At 41.9% G+C, this 22,695-nt stretch overlaps 1 protein-coding gene across 3 annotated transcripts in view; it reads left to right on the top strand.

The window, feature by feature from the left end:
- EFNB2 (ephrin B2) overlaps positions 1–20,078 on the top strand; it is a 43,330-nt gene extending 23,252 nt beyond the window's left edge. Inside the window, exons 3-5 of one of the 3 annotated variants that reach the window (XM_065895962.1) lie at positions 16,200–16,292; positions 17,018–17,131; positions 18,853–20,078. In XM_065895962.1, coding sequence (XP_065752034.1) covers positions 16,200–16,292; positions 17,018–17,131; positions 18,853–19,241 — 596 coding nt within the window. In that variant the 3' untranslated portion in view covers positions 19,242–20,078. The remainder of the gene's footprint in view (positions 1–16,199; positions 16,293–17,017; positions 17,132–18,852) is intronic. The other 2 variants (XM_065895963.1, XM_065895964.1) reach the window with 2 other exon arrangements.
- Positions 20,079–22,695: the final 2,617 nt, after the last annotated feature.

The following is a 22,695-nucleotide window of genomic DNA, read 5'->3' as shown; positions in this document are numbered from 1 at the left end:
TTATAGAAATTAGGAATTTTTGTTTCCTTAAAATTATCACAGTGGCAAACAATTGGGTGGGAACCTTTGCTGAAAAGTTTTTTAAAGAAGCCCTAGTTGAATGAGGGACCCCTGTACTAGTACTACTCATTAACATAGATACCCAAAGAGAAAAAGCCTCCTAGAGTTTTTGTAGTATTGAAATAAGTGGATATATATGAATATATTCAGCATCTCTACTGACAAAACCATTTTTAAGAACCATTGGTGAGATTTTGATAGGTGAATCTTGTGCAATGACTTTTCTCTTCATCCATCCATTCATCCATCCATCCATCCACGCGTCCATCCATTCACTCATTCATTTAGTATTTACTCTGTGCCAGAAACTGCATAAATGCTAGGTGTTCAACAGTGAACAAGATGGTAAAGTGGTACCCATTCCTCATGGAGCTTGTAGGTTCCAAGAATGGGAGTTACAGGCAACCCACACTAGTATATGGGCGCCATTAAAACCAGGTTTGGAAGAATAAGAAAAAACTTGGGTTTGTTTAATGAATTACTTTTTTATCTACCTGTACAATAATTTGACACATGGTTTTAGGAACAGATACTGTGTATCCTTTGGGTCCTATCTGAGCTACTGTTCACTCCTGAGGCTGTGAAATCTGATGAAACACGTGCCTACTAGGTGCAGGTTACCAGCTGGTACAGAGTTAGGATTGTTCCAGGCCCAGGGTCTGTCACAGTGCAGTCTGGGTGACTAGGATAGCTGTTCACATCAGGCAAGCAATGAAATGGTTTTTCTTGGTTTCTCTGGTGGGAGTCCGCACTCACTCGTCATGGTGAGCTCCAGGTCGTCAGAGGTACTGAGCTGCTGTCTGCTGGGTGTGCTCTCCCATCTCTGAGTGATCAGGTTGAAACTCTGGCTTTCTGTACCTCCTAGCTGCTCTTGAGAATGCAAAATCAATAATTCATTGACTACTTATTAAATACTCAACAATATACTATCTTCTGTTTTTTATTACACTCATTAGTAATTAAAACAAAGGTGGTCATAGCCATCTAATCCTTGTTCTTTGCTGTGAACCTGAAATGCCACAGAGGCTGAAAACGTAGTTTTAAACCAACGTGATACACATAGAGTGGCTTAGTGAGAATAAGTAACAAAAAGAGAAAGTGGTGAATTATAGATTTTAAAGCACAATGATCATAAAATGAAAATAAAAGCATTTTGAGGGCTGGGACAAGCAGATGGGGTGGTAAAGTGTATGAAGTAAGAGGGAAATCTTTGAAAATATAAAATAGTCATTAGACGAAATAAATGGAAACCTGAAGCTTTTGGAAGTCCAACAGTGTCTTAAAAAAAAAAAGTCTTTTTAAGTAGGACTGTTTACCAGGATGTTTTTAGCATAGCATTTATAGGGACCCACCCTACTGAATTCATTTAGCAGATTAAGACCCCTGAATAGGGTGGGAAAAAGGACGAGGGGGTGCCTTGAAGATAGATGTTCCTCAGAGCGAAATACGTCAGAGCGAAATACGTCTCTAAAACTGCAGCCCTAGCTGCTGACTGGCTCTTCAGGGAGGGAAGCCACCAGACCCGGAAAAGCACGTGGTAGCCCGGGATACAAGAACTGTTCGGAAAATAGAGATGAGGGTTTCAAGTTTGAATGCTGCTGGTTGGGTGGTTGTTACAGGCTGGGCGGGGAAGGGCCCAGGGCTCAGAGGGTGGCCGGGAGCCCAGGGAGACTCAGAGCACAGAGTTGAAAGACTCGCACCACGTCACAGACATAGGAAGACACTTCAGATACTTCGGGAAACGCAGGCCCCGTTTCCCTCCCATCCTCCAGCAAAGCCAGTGGATGGACAGCTTTCCCTGAAAGGGAAATGAAGGATGAGAAGTACAACTCTCAAAAGAGTTGAAAAAGTTAATGTTGACTTTCCATTGCTTCTTCGAGAATCACAAGGCACCCAGACAATTAAGAGATTTTTCAGAGTCAGTGCTTTCCACAGCCAGTGATCACTCACACATACACACAGAGTCACACTCCACTTGAAACAGTACTACGCTAGGCGGCATGATGGAACACTGCCCTTAACACTGCAAATCACCACTTCAACTTTGAGAGAGTTAACAATGTTGGTATTTCTGAGTTGCTACAAAGTATATGACATGTGTTTAACTCCAAATCTTCCTGTCTAGCTAGTAAGCACCTTCATAACCAAGAGTATTAGTATGAACAGCATCGTTATTGTGTCCTGGTTTCTTTCCATGGGAGGGAAGAAGAGAAGTGATAGTTTGGGGCAGTGCTTCATAACCCCAGAGGGGAACAGTCCAAGTTGCCAATGGACTGACTTGGAATTGATGTTGTTCGGTCATTCCCTAGATGAACCGATTCCAGGAGCGCTGGGCCAGGAGCCCAGAGACCTGGATTCTAGGCGTGCTGTGTGAGCTTAACGAGAAAGTCACTTCATTTCTTTGAATTTTGATTTCTTCTCTAGAAACTGCTTTTACTGTTGTTGTTGTTGTTATTCTGGCTAATGATGGAAGTCTCTAGTTCCAAACCGTTTTATAGTTAGACATACACATCCAGTATGGGATCTCTCATCAGGGTGGCTCTTCTCCAGTTGAAGGGACAGGATCTGCTGTAAACTCTTTAAAGACATTGAATTTGATTTGTAGTGTTACCAGGTTTAAAATACAGGCATCACACTTTTAAGTTCTAGAAGTCAACATTACTTTTAAATGGGGATTGTACTTTTAAACCTACCGAGTATCCACTAAATTCCCCTAGGAAATGACACGACAAAATGATATGCATCCTCATTAGTTTTTCTCCTAGATGATTATTTGCTTTGACATGTGGCAAAATGATATATATGGGTTTTCTTAATGTTGAGAATTGACTTTTTCAGGTGACCTGTTTCAGTCGTTAGACTTGGGTTTAATTTGCATAATAAAATCTCTTAATATTAAATGATCCAGAGGTGGGGATGTTACAACCATTTGGTCTGTTTGTCATTACATTCAGATTCTTAATTGCCTTAAAAAGAAAGTAAACATTTTATATAACCTACAGTTGTTTTGATCATGTCTTTAAAAATTTTTTTAAGTTTATAAAAGAACTATCTGTTCTGAGGTGGCCCGTCGTCAAGGGAAGCTCTGTCTTAGAAAAACACACCAGTTAATACGAGGCAAGCATTCCTAACTGTGTTCTCAGCCTTCATACATAATTGTGTCCAAAACTTTTCTTGTAGACACTTTCTGTGCTTGGTTTCCAGTTTCTTTTTAGAAGTGATAACCCGGAGCTGAATGAGTCAGAAATTCTGGTGTGGAGGCCCTTTGCAGTATCTACCCTTACGAAGGTTCCATGGCTTGGTCATCCAGCCTCAGCATAAAACCTTGCAAAATACCTACAAAGAGGTTTTCATCACACTACCAAAATCATGTGAGTCAGAGATGGATGAAAATGAATGCCACTGTGTGGATACTTTTTAAGTGAACGATGGGCACAGCCCAGCTGTTAGAAAGAACAGCTTATGCCCGAGGTACCTCCCAATTTAGCTTTGTGTGGTTTTTTACATTATTTTACCTCAAATCTGTAGCCAAGACATGGATTTGTGGAATAGTCTAAAAGTCATCATTTCTAATGACTGTTCGATGAAACGTTGCTCTGAAACTACACCCTGCTGTGTTCACAGTGGTCCTTCCAAAAGCCACTCCTTGCTTTCCTTGCCTGGGAAAGTCTTCCTTGAGAAACACTGAATGAATTTGAATGAGTCACCATTTCTTGGGCCCTTCACTGGTTTCATTCTCCAAAGCAATTTTTAAAAAAAATTTTATCAGAGCATATAAAATTAGGAAACTCCTCAGTCAGCTTTGCTGTTTTTCAGACATAAACTCCACTTCTGAGCAAAAATGCAAAATAAATTAAAATGCTTGCACACAAATATAAGGAAACACTATTCTTAAAGAATCAAAACAGCAGATTCCATTCCTGTATTTTTGTTGAGTGTTTGTTTTCCTTTTTTTGTTTGTGTTTTTCTTTTCTGTTTTTGATTTACTTATTTCTGGGAGTAAGTGTAACAAGTGGCACTAGAATATACTGAATGTACTGTAAGCCCTTTCCCTAGCAAAATGGTTATGGGAGGTTTCAAATATACTTTTACATATAGATATCTTTTTTTTTAATTATTTTTTAAAAATTTATTTATTTTTGGCTGCGTTGGGTCTTCATTGCTGCGCGAGGGCTTTCTCTAGTTGTGGTGAATGGAGGCTACTCTTTGTTGCAGTGCATGGGCTTCTCATTGCGGTGGCTTCTCTTGTTGTGGAGCACGGGCTCTAGGCGCGCGGGCTTCAGTAGTTGTGGTGCACGGGCTCTAGAGTGCAGGCTCAGTAGTTGTGGCACATGGGCTTAGTTGTTCTGCGGCATGTGGGATTTTCCCAGACCAGGGCTCGAACCCGTGTCCCCTGCGGTGGCAGGTGGATTCTTAACCACTGCGCCACCAGGGAAGCCCTAGATTTATTTTAGAATATATGTGTGGCCTCTGTAACGTGATTATGTGCTTTGATTGATGAATTATTTATAGGATAAAGGTAGCAAAATCTACATTTCCATCACTAAACATCATCAAGTTCAAGGATGTGACAACATCAGCCTGTCACTTATCTGACTTTGAGGTAGGGATTTACGTTCCATACCTTGCATACCATTGGTGAATTCAAGCATTTAAACACATTTTTATTTTTAACCTACGACGGTTGGCTTTGTAATAGAATGGTCATCAGAATCTTGGGTGTTTGGAGGATACACACACACAGCACTTAGAGCGAAGATGAACATGGTAGTTAGCTGAGAGTCCCAAGTCAGGCAGACCTGGGTTCTTGAATGTCCTTCGGCAAGTAACTTACCCAGTCTGCCTCAGTCTCTTCATCTGTCAGCTGGGGATGATGTGCATTTAGATGGGGTGATGTATGTAAAGTGCTTGCCTCCATGGCTGGCACCAAATAAGGACAACTGAGAGTCTCTTTGTGGGGAGGCGAGGTGGGGGGCTGGTGTGAGACAGCCTGTGCTCTCCTGAGAGCTGGCGGGCGGGGAAGATGGGCTCAAAAAGTGTCACTTATTTGAAATGCCGTCCACAAAATGAAATTCCAGAGATCGTCCAAATTTCAGTAATGCTGCGTAACTTAATTATAAGATCTTCCCTCTTTTTTGTCTTTTTGGAGTGTTATAAAAGTTCTTTTGTCCTTGGGCTTTCCTTACCAAGAAACACGCATTTATGGATTTTTTTTTGTTGGTGGAATTGCCCAAGCTTGTTAGCAGATCCTCCCTAAGTCTCAAAAGAGACAGACTGGGAGGAGGGTTCTACACATATAATCATCCCCCACTTTACCATCTCACCAGCCTTGCCAGGGCCTTTTCTCTGTTCCTTGTTACACAAAGGAAAGGCTTATTATTATTGATCATTTCAGCAACATTCCAATGTAGTATAAATATTCTTTTAGAGAAAAACGTACATGTCAGGGTTGCCTTGTCACTGAGACAAGCTGGGACACTACATCATTTCACTAGTCTGGTAATGAAAAGCATCATTTCTTTTTCTTTTTCTTTTTTTTTTTTTTTTTTTTCAGCCGTGCCACGCAGCTTGTGGGATTTTAGTTCCCTGACCAGGGACTGAACCCGCACCCCTGCAGTGGGAGCACGCAGTCTTAACCACTGGACCACCAGGGAAGTCCCCCGAATTTCTATTATTTTTTAACTTAACATAAAATCCTTTTCTGACCATATTGAAGGCTCTCTCCTAGAGTATATCAGTAAAGCTCCTTGTTCAATTTCATATGAATACAGCTTAAATTCTTTATACTTTAAGGAATAAAATCTCAACTTCTGCTCAGTTGCAGCTTGTGCTGAGAAGCTTCTGGCTCGCGGGTCTTATGGAGCCATGGTCATTGGGGTATTTATCCCGTATCTGCCAGGGTTTAGGAGGATTAGGCTATTGTAGATTGAGACTCTGTTCATATTCAACGGCATCACCTAGGCAGTAGTGACAGCTTATCTCATTTAAAGCTAGACAGAGATTGCCCTGTGAGCACTGTTCCTTATTCCCAAAATAACTCATGAACGGACAAGATGACTGGTTCTTAAAGCAATGGGGAGAGACTGAAAACCTCCTATGTAAAATAAGAGCAGATGAGAAATGAAGGCGATTCCTTGGAAAAAAAGGATTATTTAGGAATTGCTCAGAGTAAAACTGCCTTTACTATTTCATAAAATACGTCTTAATATCTCTAGCACCTGTATTTATAGCTTTTGCAAAGTTTACTTAGACTTGTAAATAACTGAACAGTCCTGGAGACTTCTTTGTACAAGCATGAGAATGAGTTCTTTCTTAATAGCCTTTAAATATGTATCATCAAAATTTAAAGCAAAATAAAGTACTTTAAGAAATAGCCAAGAGGCATTAGACAGACATGAAAAGATTACTTGGCGAAAACTTATTTATATAGTTTTTAAGAGTCCCACGTTTGTTCCTAACAGTCTGAAATCTCAGGCTGGGTGTTTGATCACTTAGAGGGAAGTGTTATGGCCTCACACACTCTTTGAGACTGTCACTTTACAGTCTCAAAGGACAGGTGACAGAGGAATTTTTATCACTGTGAGAAAACAGAACTTGGAAAGTGTGAGTAGTTTAGTTCAGTTCACACAGCCATTGAAATGTCAGGGGCAAAACTCAAACTGGGCTGTCAGACCCTTCGACCAACATCATTACTTTATGACAGTGTCTCCTGGGTCACCAAGCATATACATGTACACAAAGCAAGAGGAAAGATGGTCTAGTCCAAAGCACACTACTTACAGAGTATGGTAAAGAGAGTACGAGTACATACACGACACATACACAGTGACAGTAAAGAGAGCATATGTACATACCTAGTGCATACATAGCAATGCAAGGATGCTACTCGAACTGGATATCAGACAACTCTGTGTTTGTATCAGACGTGTTGGGCCAGAGGCCCTGTCCTTTGTTGTAACGTATAACTAACTTCAGTCATGTGCCCCAAAGTTGACCTAAGAAATTCTACAGAGCAGTAGGAAAGGAGAAAGGGCCGTTGGTTAATGGTGGTTGTAATAGAAATTTGTCGGGTCTCCTGAATTTCCTTTTTTCTTTTTAGAGCTACTATCAATCAATTCCATTTCGTCAATAAGACTGTGCTTTGTGTTTTATCGAGTACAGTTGACCCTTGAACAACACAGGTTTGAGCTGCTTGGGTCCACTTACATGCAGATTTTTTTCAGTAGTAAATCCTCAAGCACTGCACTGTCTGCTGTTGGTTGAATCCGTGGATATGGAGTAACTGTGGGTACGGAGGGCTGACTATAAATTGTACTCAGATTTTCGACTAGGTAGGGGTTGGTGCCCCTAACCCCCATGTTGTTCAGGGGTCAAATGTACTTTGAGCCCCTCAATGGGAAGTGGCTAAATAGTAAAATTAAAAATAATAAAAATCTCTCAAATGTACAAAAGAGGTAGTAAGAAACTTCAAATTTCCTTAGCCAAGTATACAAGTGCTACGGTTTGTGTGGATGGATGGGTGGATGAGTGGACAAGGTGGATGGATGGATGGAGGGAGGGAGGGATGGATGGATGGGTAGATGGGTGGATGGATGGATGAGTGGATAAATGTATAGATGGATGGATGGGCAGATGGATGGACAGGCAGAACCTCTGTCAGGAGCGTAACTGATCACTTCACAGAGGAGCTAGGCTGTGTGTTGCTAAAAGACAGTCCTGCTTTGCAAATGGCTTTTTGCATTAGTGGAGTAACCCAGTTTCCTTGTTCCCGATGTTAAACCAGGAGATGAAGGTATTCTTTTATTGAAGCAAACATGTGGAAAATTGCTTTGGCTTCTTGGAGCATAGAACACATCCCCTGAACGGAATTAGGTTCATGTGTAGGGCAAATTCAGACAGGGCACTTTACTGGGGTTACCACTGGTCTCTAGATGGTCAAAGCAAATAACATCATGTCCATCTAAGCTATTATGCCATCAGAGTGGTGCATTTTCTCATCTACAGTGTTATGTTCTAAACTGTCAGCAAACATTAATTCAGTCACTGGTGAAGCCCTACCACCCAGAGGTGAACCCTGCCTCAGATGGAGGTTTTCCACTTCAGTGCCGCAGTCTCCCAATTACTGGGTCATTAATATCATTGCAGGCGATTAGTGACAGCAGACTGAGCACGAGGCTTCTGGGATGTGTGCCCTCCCCACTGTGAACTTTTCACTCTGACCCTTCACTCTCTAGACATTTCCACATCTCCACAAAGATATGTCAATGATGAAGACCGTCAAAAACTCGGGATGGGCTAGAAATTGTGTGCTAGAAATAATTCATGCAAATACATGTTTTTTCATGGCTCAGAATATTTTTATTAGATGTTATCACTATCTCTTGACCAGGAAGTCTCATATTTTAAAAAAAATCAGAATGCTTAAGTAAAGCTAATATAGACAATAGGGAATTATGTTTTATCTTTAGAACTCTGACATCATCCTTTTTTTTTTTAACGTGAGTTTGATCATTATATTGAAGTGGTCATCTGGCCCCCTATTTTTAACACATGATTCTTCTTCCTTAGTAGGTTTCAGCCCATAGTAAGGTTGACTCTCATGTATAAAGGTAAATTATGCTTTAACCATTGACTATCACATTCTCACAATTCATTCTGAATCATTGTGACACTAAGATTAACTCCCTGAAAGCACGCTAGATGTAAAGTTTTTTAATGAAATCTTGTTGAAAATTTTTTTGCCTGATGAGAGATACTACCTGCATAAATCATCATAACTTTAGCAATAAAATTTTAGACTCAGAAAGAGATGTTTTCCCGCAACAGAATTTATGAAAAATCAAGACATCAAGGTGTTTCAAGCAGTATTTTGAGGGGAAAGAAAGTAAGCCACTCATAAATGATCTCGTGTGTTTAAGCATGCCTCTTGTAAAAAGAGGGGACAGGTGATTTATTACCAGGCCTATTTGATCTTTCTCAGGATAGTGTCAGAGCATCCACTGAGCCTGGAAGGTATTTCTGTCACTGACATATCCCCGCTATGTGTGCACATACTTGCACACTCACATTTACCGCCTGTTCTTTTCCACTCCGGTTGTGTATAGTCAGTGGCTTTTCAGGACTATCTCGTCAAAGATGACTATGGCTCTTAGCATCTTCAGTGATTGTCACTACCTTAATTTTTGTATACACTTCTTAATGGTGAAGAGGTTTAATGAGTAAGCTGTGATGGAATTTCTTATGTTCTAGGGATGGTGTTTACTACCGTTCTCTCTATAGGCTGACCTCCCTCAACGTCCAAGTCTCCCATAACACGGGAGATAGGAAATATACTAACATATATTGGCACCTTTAGACTCAGTTCTTTGTATCTTCCCTCTTCCCAAAAGAGTGAAGGTGGCAAAGTAATATGTCATCCAATCTTTCAGTGAATACAGAAACAAAAGCAGTTTACAAAAGTGTTTCAAGGTTACATGTCTCAAAACTCTCATTTCTAAGCTGTCAGTAAAATATCCTATCATTGCTCATGGTGAACATTTAACATTGAGGAAATAAAATTATACCATTTTATTCAAGAACATCCATTTACACGGGATACTTGGTATCTTTACTCATATTTTAATATGGGAGGATGGGCTAAATTGTGACTCTGGTTTTTTAACTCATTTTTCCAAATCGTTCTGTCTAGTGGAGAAACTAATTAATTGTGCTGTAAAGAAGTCACTGGGGCTAAGCTAGTTACCTCTTAATGCCTGACTTACTGCTTTCAAATTTCAAAACACAACCAGAATGATGTGGGTTTACTTCAGGTGATTCATCCCATTGTTCTGGAACACTGTTTCCTAGGGTGAAAAACACACACATCGTGTAACTTCCTTTGTATTTTTCTTTTGTCAAATCGAGGCCATTTTAAGAAGAATCTATAAAACTTTTACTCTAAGGTCAGGCATTCTGGGATAAACTGCCGTATGTGTTGAAATACTGCTGAACTTTTTTTGATATTACACCAAGCAAAATAGTGAGGCCTTTGGAAAATCATGGTGGTATATTCTCATTTCTTTGACTATAAATCCACAGAGAAAAGCATATAAAAAGGAAGAAGTTAGAAGAAGTGATTTTTTTCATTGTCCTTTCGGCACATTATACAGATGTTTTTGCTTCAGAAGTTTTTATTAATTAAAGAAAAGGGCATTTATTTTTGGCAGTCAGGGGTTGTTGTCATTTCCATGGTTAGAATTTTTCTTCTAAGTTGGTATCTTAAAGGAAAACCATGATACCCAAGGCACTGAACTACACTGAGTTCTAGAAATTGAATTCCTGTCTCTTTAGTACATTTTTTGAACGTGCATCATATATTTTGAATTTGAATTCGTGTCAGGGTGTGAAGTAGGGTAGATCTTAGCTTCCTGAGTTGTATATTCACATTAGGTAGTTATATTTTTATCAGCCTTCTGGTTTTCAACTTACATATCTCAGTTAATTTTTTGTTTTTAGACACTCAAAAATTTGTCAGCCCTGCTAGAAGAAAACAGTAACCTAGTTTATGTGTCATATTTATTTTAATGTCATGGCTTTACTTTTCACGTTTCTCACTTGGTTCTGCTTCTTTTATTTCCTAAGTTTGCCAGGTAATAGGCATTTAGTTCTTCTAGTTCTTGAGTTGAGTTTCAGGAGACTGATATGTTGAAAGGCTGCCCTAAGAAATCAGAATTAGCAGGGCCAGTGTATGATGACATGAGGGACAAGAGTAGTGCCAAGAAGATGACAGAGGATTTTCATAAAATGCTCTTTGTTTTGTAATCAAATAAGAGCAAATTTTGTCATGTGTAGTTTATATGAACACGAAGTTTTCATTCTTACTAAAAAATTGAACTCTCTCGTTTTCCTGACCCTGTATGCTTATTATCTGTGTCTCTTTGGTGGACCTCTTTGATGAAGTTCATAAAAACTATTTGCTTTGGAGTGTCCATCAACCCCCCACCCCATCCCAGCCCCATCCCAGTAAGCCACATTTAGTATAGGGACTTCCCTGGCGGTCCAGTGGTTAAGACTCCACACTTCCAACGCAGGGGGTGTGGGTTTGATCCCTGGTCGGGGAGCTAAGATCCCACATGCCGTGTCACACAGCCAAATAAATAAATAAACAAACAAACAAATAGAATAGTATAAAATGTCCTCAGTAGTATATTTTGATGTTTCATTCTTTCCATGATAACCTAAGAATATTCCTTCATAGGGATGCATTTACTCCGTAGAATTTGTTTCTGCTGCCCTCATTCCTAACCTCTTTGTGCATGGGACCCATATTTCGGCACACATCCAGCAGTTAATTCTCCATCTGACTACCGAAGTGATAGACTGAAATAAAAACAGCCAAGATCCAGGGCAGCAGCTTACCCTTCCTGGTGTGCAGAGCAGTAACAACCAAATGAAGACGCATTAAAATGCGATAGGACTTCCTCTCCGTGGGCACAGTCTAAGAAACACAGCCAGAAATATTCCTGCCCTTTCAGTCTGCTTTACCCGCTGGTTCTTCCTTTTTCTACTCAGATAACCAGCACACTGTAGATAAGTTCGTGTACAAATAAATGGGAACGCCCGGATGTTGGCGGAGTAGTTTTCGGATGTGAAGAGAACTTTCAGGCATTGTGAACTCAGGGTACTTTTTGCTGAGCAATGATTTCCACCCACTTAAAATCAGGCCCTGGGGGAACAGTCTAGTGTTTTCAGTGCACTCACTACATGCAGGTAGATCCCTGAAGCAAAAGCTTTTAAAAGCACGCTATAAAATGCCCATGTATCTTTATTAAACCTCTTTTCTAACTAGATATACTTTTCTAGTAATTTTTAATTTTATAAAGTCTATTTTTTTCCCTGGGCCAAGGAAAAAAAAAAGGCCTGGCACTAAAAGCTTAGATATAACAGTGTTAGTTTTTCTATCTCTAAATGATTAAATGCAGCTTCATACAGCTAGTACAGTAATACTGTGATTGTGGTGGCATTAGATGCTACTGCTAGAGAGACGCAAAGGAGAACTAAGTAGAATGAGGTTAACCGTTTGTTTTCACTTTCTCCAAGTTAAAAATTCCCAATACATTCAAATCAACAATAAGAATAATTGCAAAACCGTCTCCTGAAATGGAAGTAGATTTTGTTCCCAAGCGTTAGCAATTTCTTGTTGTATTTCAAAGTCAGCCACTAAGGCTTTTAAAGCTTCTTGGTGACTGGCTGTTGCAGCAGAAATCAGAATATTAATTTGAGGCTTTATTGCAGAATTCGCTGCCAGTAAAGAGGCGCCATGAGGACAGAAGACTTTGAGCTGTGCCATTTCTCAAGGTGGTGAGGTGGGCAGGCAGCTCTAGAATTAGGCCCACGCTCTCCACTCTCCATGTTAAGCAGATCGTGGGGAAGAGACATTAATTTTTACTAGGAGATCAAATATAAAGTAAGTTGAAGTTACTCTGAGTTATTTTATAATTGAACTTGCTATGAAGTTGACCTTCTGAAGTTTCCGTTGGTGCTCACATCTTAAAACAGGGTTTTCTGAAATCAAGTTATTTGTAGTGAGGTGGATGGACCTAGAGCCTGTCATACAGAGTGAAGTAAGTCAGAAAGAGAAAAACAAATACCGTACGCTAACACATATATATGGAATCTAAAAAAAAAAAAGGTTCTGATGAACCTAGGGGCAGGACAGGAATAAAGACACAGACGTAGAGAATGGACTTGAGGACATGGGGAGCGGGAGGGGTAAGCTGGGACGAAGTGAGAGAGTGGCATGGACACATATACACTACCAAACGTAAAATAGATAGCTAGTGGGAAGCAGCCTCATAGCACAGGGAGATCAGCTGGGTGCTCTGTGACCACCTAGAGGGGTGGGATGGGTAGGGTGGGAGAGAGACACAAGAGGGAGGAGATACGGGGATGTATGTATATGTATAGCTGATAAACTTTGTTATACAGCAGAAACTAACACACCATTGTAAAGCAATTATACTCCAAGAAAGATGTTAAAAAAAAGCAAAAACAAAAACCAGGATTTTCCCTGACTGCTTATTACATCATACCTAACTTGGGGCAAAAATCTTTCCTGGCAGAGCATCTAACCGTATTTTTTTGGGGGGGGGGGGGGGCTGCACCACTCGGCTTTCGGGGATCTTAGTTCCCCAACCAGGGATCGAACCCCAGGCCCCAGCAGTGAGAGCACCGAGTCCTAACCACTGGACCGCCAGGGGATTTCCTCTGAATTTTAAAGTTTAGCCCCCCTTTAAGCAGCCTTAAGCATTCCTAACATGCTGTTTTGATGTTAGGAATGAATTTTTCAGTATCTTCCAGTAGCCTTTGCACCTTCCAGGCTGACTTAAAGGGGAAAGATGCAGAGCCCAGAATGTAGCAGAAGAGCCCTCCTCACTCCCAAAGTTCTGCCTCTTGGCCTGCCCTCCCCCTTCTCCCCTCATCCTCCCCCATCCCAGCAGTGGCCTCGGCCTCCAAGAACTCAGCAAAGGCAGCATTTTCAGGTGCCTTCTGTGCACCTCCAGGGCTTGAGGGGTTTTTTCCTCCCCAAGGCATAAAAAAAGTTTCCACTGTGAAAGATGCAAAGCCGTTTCATCTCACACTACCCAATTTTCTTCCTACCATGTATAGTTTGTGGATGTTAAATTATACATTGCAGTTTAATTTGAATACTTTTGGAGTTCTTTACATTTGGGAGTTCTTCAGATATCACTTTGAGTAAACCAAAGGGAGCTCTCCACAAAGGCATTGGTATTCAGAAAAGGCACTGACCTACGAATTAAAATCAGAAGAAAAAGTCACTCAGATTATGTGCACCTCTTGCACTTCCAGACTGACAAAGTAGAAGTCATCTGTAGTTTCTGCCTCTGCAGATGCAGTTCTGAATTCTGTTTACCAGGGACAGTTCTCTGCCATGCCTTGGCTATCCTTTCTCATGCTCCTTTATTTTTTTGTTTTAGACCTGAACCTTTTACCTTTTTACCTCAAGGTTAAAATAAATATTCAGTAAATCTATATTCCTCCCCCCACACACCTTTTTTCTTTCTGGGTACCACCCTTCAGATCTTATTTTTATCATTTGTTAACTTAGTGTTCAACTTTTAGCAAGAAAAACTTAGGCATTGAACTTTGCATTGGGGTGCATTTACGTGTATATTAATTAGAAAACATGGCGATTCCACTTGAATTAAGTAAACTAAACCTTTGAAACTGTCAGCCAAATAAAGACATCAGCTTTCCACTGTTTTTTTTCTATATAAAAGCATATCCTACATCTTGAGAAAGATCAGATGAGAAAACTGTGAATAAGTGAAGATTATAGCACTGCTCTGAAATTGGCCAGAAAGAGTGCCTGCTTGTAGATATCCATACTGTTCTAAGCCTTTAGGAGGAAAGGCTACTTTGAAATTTAGGTACATGTTTGGAAGAAACAAAAGGGAAAGAAGATGGAGAAAATGGGGGAAAAAAAAAAGATGATTTTTTTTTTTTAAGAGTCGCAGAAGCATGCAGAGTTAGTTCTTAGGTATTTGTTCTAATTTATCTGCCAAGCATTTTCTCAACAATCTACAAGAGGATACTATCTACTTTTCACCCTAAAAAGAAAAAAAAACTGATGGCAATTTTTGCCCAGTTTCCCAGGAGAAACTCAGTGTCAGCAATAGAAGAAGAGTGAGATATGATTGTGAGGCTGGACTTTAAGGAAACACTCAGATAAGCAAAGAGATATTTTTGCACACAAGAGGCAGTGATTATTATTAAGGAAAACAGAGAAAGTAAAAGTCGCTAACTTGAGAACACAAAGACAAGTCAATCCTGGCCTTGTTTTCCAGCCAAGATAATTACCCACAGCATGCATATTTCCATGCATGCTTGTCCAACTTGTCTGCTGCCCCACCATTTGGAAAACAAACAGCCCATTAAAGGAATGTCTTTGGATGTTTTTTTTTTTTCAGAAAATCTGTCCCTTTTTCAGTGCTTTTAAAAGTATAGAGTTAGTTGACAAAACTTTGGTAATTAAAGTAGAGAAGGATTTACCTGGCAGAATTGTTTATGAAACATTTACGTTCCCTGCCCCTTGAACTGTGGAGGAATGAAAACGTCTCATTCCCCACCTCCTTTTCTCTTCTGGAACTTGACCTGTAATTTAAATCCTGTCCCTCAGCAAGGTACCTGGCAGCCTATCTTTTTACAGCTTTAGTTACAGCGCTCTTCAGAGAACTCACCATCCTAAAGAGATAGAACAATGGGTTGAAACAGAGTAGGGCATAGGCTGTTGGTAAAAAACAGACACTGAAACTGGTCAGATGTTCTGTCTTTTCCTCCTCCTTCTCACGGTGAGAAGGGCATCAAGCTGGTGGACCTGAACCAAGTCCTCACCTTAGGTCCTGAGCCGTCCCAGGCCCCTCAGAGAGCAGCGGGTACCTGTGAGTCCCTCTGTGCATTCAGAGTTCTTCTGCACCAGGGAGCTCGGTTGAAGAGTTTGACCAAGGTCGATGGTGGTGGCAATAACACATCCGTTCTTTCGGGTCGAGTACAAAATGATGGAGGAGAACTCCAGAATTGGAAGACTTGCATTCTAGTACAACCTTTTAAGCTCAAGCAAAGCTGAGGAAAGAAAAGGGGCGTGGGAGTCTCCTCTCCAAGTGTTTATAGAACTTGGATGCTTGACAAACAGGGAGCATCAAGGTAATTGTTCTTGAGGCAGGAAATCTATAGTAGAGGAAGCAGGTGCTGTGTGATGATTACCACGTTTTGAAATTACTGTATTTACTATTCTGCTTTTAGGAGGTTAACTCCAAAATAGTCAGGTTTTTGGAAGATGCTGTCCCTTTTATCTGTAGAATCAGACAAATCCGTTAATTATAAAGGGAGGAGAAGGCACTTAAGTACATTGGAAACCAGAGGTCATACGTGCGGCAGTGTGGACGATATCCATCTTTCTTTATTTCTTTATTTTTTTCGTTTTGCCTTTCAGCATCTCATACTTTAAGAAAACTTGTGACTAAGGGTGAATTCTTATTTTCCAAATTGTTTTCAGACATTTCATGTTCATGTAAACTTGGCTTATTGATTTCCTGATTTTTTCTTTATTTTTTTGTTTTGTCCATTTTATTTTTAATCAGCTACATCAAATGGGTCTTTGGAGGGCCTGGATAACCAGGAGGGAGGGGTGTGCCAGACAAGAGCCATGAAGATCCTCATGAAAGTTGGACAAGGTAAAGACCGTCTGCTGCTTCACGGAGCCACTGATCTGGTCGAGCCCCCAGCTAGTATGGCGCCAGCGTTGCCCACACGTGCCTTCACTCACTCTGCAGTTTAGTTTCCAAAGTAAACTTTTCTCTGCACCTTGAGCCACTGACAGATTTCCTCAAGTTGTTGCAACCCACTTCTTTTACTGGAGATACTTCTAAAAGTTGAGGTCAGCCAGGTACAATGTCTATTGCCATGTCTGTATCTGCAGATATATTTTTCCTTCTTAAAAGCAAAACACCTCTTTGGTTCACCATTAAAATATCCAGAATACAAACTAAGCTTCTGCCATTTTGCCCACTTCTGCATCTTGACTACAGAAGACTCGTGTTCACTGAGCCTTTTCACACAGAGATGACCTCTTGTGCAGAAAGAAATATTCTTCTAATTAGAAATTGGGATAGTAGTCAGTCAACTCACTCAGTTAAATTAAAATGTCATCTGCAGTGCTCTGCCTGCCAAATGCAAGAATCCCCACGGTTTCCACAGATGGCCTCACCATCTAAACCTCTGAAATAACTAGCAGAACCGTTTGTTTTCAAAGGAAAATTATATTCTTACATCTCACAGTACTTTGCATAAAGAATCTTATGTTCATTTCTATTTGTGCCTCTTGAGATATAGATCCAGCTCCTAAAGCTAGAGCCCATCAGATGTCTGTGCTGTAAGTAATCGCTTGTTTTTCATATAGATGCGAGTTCCGCTGGGTCAACCAGGCATAATGATCCAACAAGACGGCCAGAACTTGAAGCTGGTACAAATGGAAGAAGTTCAACCACAAGTCCTTTTGTCAAACCAAATCCAGGTATAGCAGCGTGACCCATGTGTGCCTAGGTCTGTGTGTTCCACACTGCTCGTATCACAGCAGGTAGAACAGAGTCCAAGTACTTCTGCACCAGGAGGATGAACTTGTAGCTCCCGCAGTCAGTAATCTTTGCTCTCGGTCAGTTGTTGCCAATTACTCAACCAGAATAAAATAATTAATTCCCACAAAAGTCTTACATTCAAAAGAGTAGAATTCATCAGCTGTAAGTGCCAATTATTAGCACTGCTCTTTCAGACCAAAGCTATTTTCATTGGCTGACACTTTATCGTGCTGTTTACAAACCTAGCTTCAAGCCAGTGTTAATGTATATATAACTGTACCAGTGCTTCATCTAGTTACAGCTAATCCACAGAGAGCCTGATTGATCCTCTTCTACATTCAAGATGGTAACATCTTAAAATGTTGCCTAATGCCACATTTTTCAGGTGGTTTCGTCAAAATTTTTTTTTCACATTTTCAGTGTAGAATAAAATATTAAACGGGTTCCTGGCAGAAGTTTAGAATACTGGATAAAATTGACTGCCGTTTAACTTTGGTTTTTTAGCGGTCTTTGAACAAATAGCTGTGTGTTTGTTACCACGGGAATGAATCTTTTATATGGTGGTCGCTGAGCAGACGTCAGCAGCTCCATATTAGGGATCCGCATGCCTAGTTGGTAGTCGTGCGAATTTAGCATCTGTAGCAATATCCCATCTCTTTCCAAGCTTCAAGGAGGAAAGTTGTTATTTCTAACTTTCAATGACAAGATGTGTCGAATTCTTATGGCAAACTGATAAATGGATATAATGATGCCAGGCAGATTTTTAGTGCTTGACATTTGGGTTGGCAGTCTGTTCCGTGCGAGAGTTTTCTGCTGCCTTCCAGATATATTTTAAGTGTAAATCAAATAATACAAACGAGTTACGGGTTGAACGTTTTCCCAGGCCCCATCCCTCTTTGCAAGCTCTCCACCCAGCCGTCGGCAGGGCTTGTCTTTAAAGGCAGGCGGTTTGGATATTCCCATGAAGCCACGGTAGCCAGAGAGGGCACGAGAACAGCATGGCCTGGGCGGCAGATGCTGACCTGGAGAATCGGCCACTTCCCTTCTTCCTCCTGGTGGTGGCCGCAGGCTGGCTGACCTGGGTTAAGACGTGGGGCAAGATCAAGGGCTGGCTGTCACAACCTGTCCACGCAGCTGATGGATGATGATGTATAGAAGGGAAGCAATGAGGTCTGGGAGCAGCATCAAAGTCCCACCTGGAGTCCCATCTCCCCGATGGCTGGCTTCTGCCGTTTGCATTTAGCTATTTTTTTAAATTGAAGTATAACTGATTTACAATGCCGTGTTAGTTTTGGTGTATGGCACACTGATTCAGATATATATATATATATATATATTCAGTTATGTATAGATATATTAGATATTCAGTTATATATACACACACATATTCTTTTTCCGATTCTTTTCCCTTATAAGTTATTACAAAATATTGAGTAGAGTTCCCGGTGCTCTACAGTAGGTCCTTGTTGGTTATCTCTTTTATATATAGTAGTGTGTATCTGGTAATTCCCAACCTCCTAAATCTATCCCTGCATTTAGCTATTAAACGAGGCGCTTGGTTTGCCAGTCTAGCTGCCAGGGAAGTCTCTGGCCAGCCAGCAGCCGGCCAGCCCCGGCGAGAGCGGTGACTCTTCCGGCTGCTCTTTCCCACCCCCTGCAGGTTCCAGCACAGACGGCAACAGCGCCGGACATTCTGGGAACAATATCCTGGGTTCCGAAGTGGCCTTATTCGCAGGGATTGCTTCAGGGTGCATCATCTTCATCGTCATCATCATCACGCTGGTGGTCCTGTTGCTCAAGTACCGGAGACGGCACCGCAAGCACTCGCCGCAGCACACGGCCACGCTGTCGCTCAGCACGCTGGCCACGCCCAAGCGCGGCGGCAACAACAACGGCTCGGAGCCCAGCGACATCATCATCCCGCTGCGGACTGCGGACAGTGTCTTCTGCCCTCACTACGAGAAGGTCAGCGGGGACTACGGGCATCCCGTGTACATAGTCCAGGAGATGCCACCGCAGAGCCCGGCGAACATTTACTACAAGGTCTGAGCCTCGGCGGTGCCTTCGCTTTCCTGGAGGAAACTTACTGTCCCGCTGCCGCCCGCGGAGGGTCCGAGGCCCCCTGTGTCTGCGAAGGACTGGCGCACAGCGGGGAGAGGGGACACTCCTTCTCGGGAGAGCCCTGTGGAGTCGGACAGCTTACTAGTCTGTAGCGTTTCGGCCACGGTGACGAAGGATGCGCCCCGGCAGCTGGAAGACTCGCGTGGAAGATGCGTGTGGGGACCGCGTGCGCCCCGCCCCTCTCCTCTTCCGGGTACCACGGGCGTTCGGGCCTCCGCAGGAGCTGAGGGGAGACAGAGCGGTCGGTGGGCGGGAGCATCCCGGGCAGGTGTCCCGGGTCCCCCAGGCTGCTGGGCCTGGAAAGGCCGTCCTCCGCCACGGGCGTGGCCCTTCCCCCCCCCCCCCCCCCCACCCCGAGCTGCACCCCGGACTTGTCTTGTCGCACAGACTCTGGCCGCGTGAGGCTCTCGGAGAGCGCTAGCTTTTAGTCCTCACTGTTGCACACACTCCTGTCATCCAGGGCGCTGCAGGCCTTCACATGAGATTTCTTCTCACGCCACACTCCGTATCACTAATGAGACATTAATAACGTTTGGCGTCTCCTGCTTCATCTGTTTGCAGCAGCTACCGCCGAATGGGCGATACAAGGATAGAAATTTTGTTTGCTAATAAGGAGCCTTCCAGTCAGATACTAGGCTGTCAGCCCGGGAAGGTGAGGAGTTCACGGGAGGGAGGGCGGGGGGAAAGGCCGTCTGCAAAGGCAGTTCAGCGCTGCCACCTCTGAAACAGAGTTGGGAGGGAAAACTCCAATTAGATAGCACAGCACTTTGGTTTCGCTAAGATTTTAAGAGGCAAGTAGGAGACACAACGACACACACGGTAGATTAGGGTGCATTTGAAGGAATTCACTCTTATCAAAGAGCAATGCACAGGGAAAAAAGAAAAAGAAATAGTCCCTCTACGCTGGGTGGAACAAAGGGGCATTGTTGGTAGAGGGCCAGGCTTGGATGGACACCGGCAGGACTCGTGGTACTGGCAATAGGATGTACAGCGGTGAAGCTGTAGGAAAGTCGTCGGTCTGCTTTGGGTGATGTTTAAGGCAGACTCAGCTGCTATACTTATCACATTTTATTCAACACAGGGAGAGCATTTAGGAGATTAGCAGAGAGCCAAATCTGACCTAGAAGTTTAAAAGCCAAAGGTCACACAGGCTGTAATTCCATCATCATCGACGTTATTAAGGCATTCTCATATATAAAAGGTAGGTCAGACTCCCCGGCCCCCCCAATGCCCCTTCCCCGCCGCTCCCCTCCCCACTGCGCCTTAGGACACTTTGGTTTATGGCGGTGCTGTCCTGGCCGCGAGGGCCAAGGGGTAGGTACTGAGCGAGGCCACAGCTCGGGACCCTGTATCAAGGTGAGGCACACATGGCAAACCTCTTAAGAGTCCCGAGGACCGAAATAAATTATGATGTCGAGGGGGAGAAGGAAGGTAGGATGTATTTATAATAGATATATAGAACACAAGGGATATAAAGTGAAAGATTTTTACTAATATATATTTTAAGATTGCACACAATCCACACCAGAAGATGGGAAATTCATTTGTGGCGATTAAGTGGTCCCAATGCTCCATGCTTTAAAAAAAAAAAATTGGACAGCTACTTCTGGGAAAAACAACATCACTCCAAAAATAACAATAATGGGAGCAAACACAAAAATAACCCAGTCCTCTGAAGGCATCTTGCGTCACCGTAGATTAGGAAATGCAAGCCCCAAATACCAGGAAATCGGTGTTACTGCATCGTTTTCGACAATGACAAGATGTACCGGCATTTATTTTCTGTGCTGTGTTTTCCCTTGCCCTGTGGGCTGAAGTGTTCGCCAGAATCCACCGGGTCACATCGAGGGGGTTTCAGCTGAAAGTTCACCCTGACCCCCTTCCTTCCTCTCTCCCCCTGCCCTCACCCCCTCCCTTCTGGGAAAAGAAGTGAGTAAACAGGAAACCTACTTTTTATGTGCTATGCAAAATAGACATCTTTTAACATAGTCCTGTTACTATGGTAACACTTTGCTTTCTGAATTGGGAGAAAAGAATAAACGTAGCAACAGCATTTTAAGGTTCTCGAACCTCCAGTGAATACCTGCAAAAATGAGTTGTCACAGAAATTCTTCTCTATTTCCTGAACCTGAAAATGATGTTGGTCCAAAGTGCGTGTGTGTATGTGTGAGTGGGTGTGTGGTATACGTGTATATATATGTATAATATATATCTACAATATATATTATATATATCTATATCATATTTCTGTGGAAGGTTGCCATGGTGATCGGCCACAGTACATATGTAATTCTTTCCATCACCCTAACCTCTCCTGTACGTGCGTTCATACAAGATTTTCTTGTGAGCCATCAAAAATTACCTTTAGGATGGGGGAGAGGGGCAAGAAGGGGGAAAATGGGAAATAGTCTGATTTTAATGAAATCAAAGGTGTGTATCATCGGTTGGCTACATTTTGGGTATATGCTAAACTGTGAAAAATCAGATGAATTGTTGAAGAGTTACCTGCAAGCAATTGACCAGTGTTCTGTGCGTCTGTTTTGTGTGTGGTGCAGAATATGACAATCTACCAACTGTCCCTTTATTTGAAGTTGGTTCAGCTTTGGAAAGTTACTGTAAATGCCTTCCTTGTATTCTCATCCCTAGTCATCCGACTTTGGAGTTTGCACCATAATGTTTAAGTGAAGATGCTGTAAATAGGTTCAGATTTTACTGTATATGGATTTGGGGTGTTACAGTAGCCTTATTCACCTTTTTAATAAAAATACACATGAAAACGAGACAGAAATGGCTTTTCTTACCCAGATTGTGTACATAGAGCAATGTTGGTTTTTTATAAAGTCTAAGCAAGATGTTTTGTATAAAATCTGAATTTTGCAATGTATTTAGCTACAGCTTGTTAAACGGCAGTGTCATTCCCCTTTGCACTGTAATGAGGAAAAAAAATGGTATAAAAGGTTGCCAAATTGCTGCATATTTGTGCCGTAATTATGTACCATGAATATTTATTTAAAATTTCGTTGTCCAATTTGTAAGTAACGCAGTATTATGCTTGAGTTATAAATATTTTTTCTTTTCTTTGTTTTATTTTGATAGCCTGTCATAAGTTTTTGATCTGCTTTAGTTCCACATTGCAGTTAGCCCCCCGAAAATGAAATCCATGAGGTCACATTCCAAATCTGTTTCAAACTGAATTTGTTCTTAAAAAAATAAAATACTTTTTTCCTATGGAAAAAGCGCCTTCAAAGTATTTTCCTTTCCTTCTTGTTTTCTTTTCCTTTTCCTTTCTTTTTCGTTTGTTATTTTAATTTGCCTTCTCTGTTTCTCTGTGATTACAGTTATCAAGACCCTTCTGCCCACGGGCACGTGTATGCCCATTTTT

Source organism: Phocoena phocoena, chromosome 18 (genome assembly GCF_963924675.1).
Source record: "Phocoena phocoena chromosome 18, mPhoPho1.1, whole genome shotgun sequence".
In the NCBI taxonomy this organism is placed as follows: domain Eukaryota; kingdom Metazoa; phylum Chordata; class Mammalia; order Artiodactyla; family Phocoenidae; genus Phocoena; species Phocoena phocoena.
The sequence above is the reverse complement of the archived record's forward strand: the minus strand, read 5'-3'. Positions and strand labels throughout refer to the sequence as shown.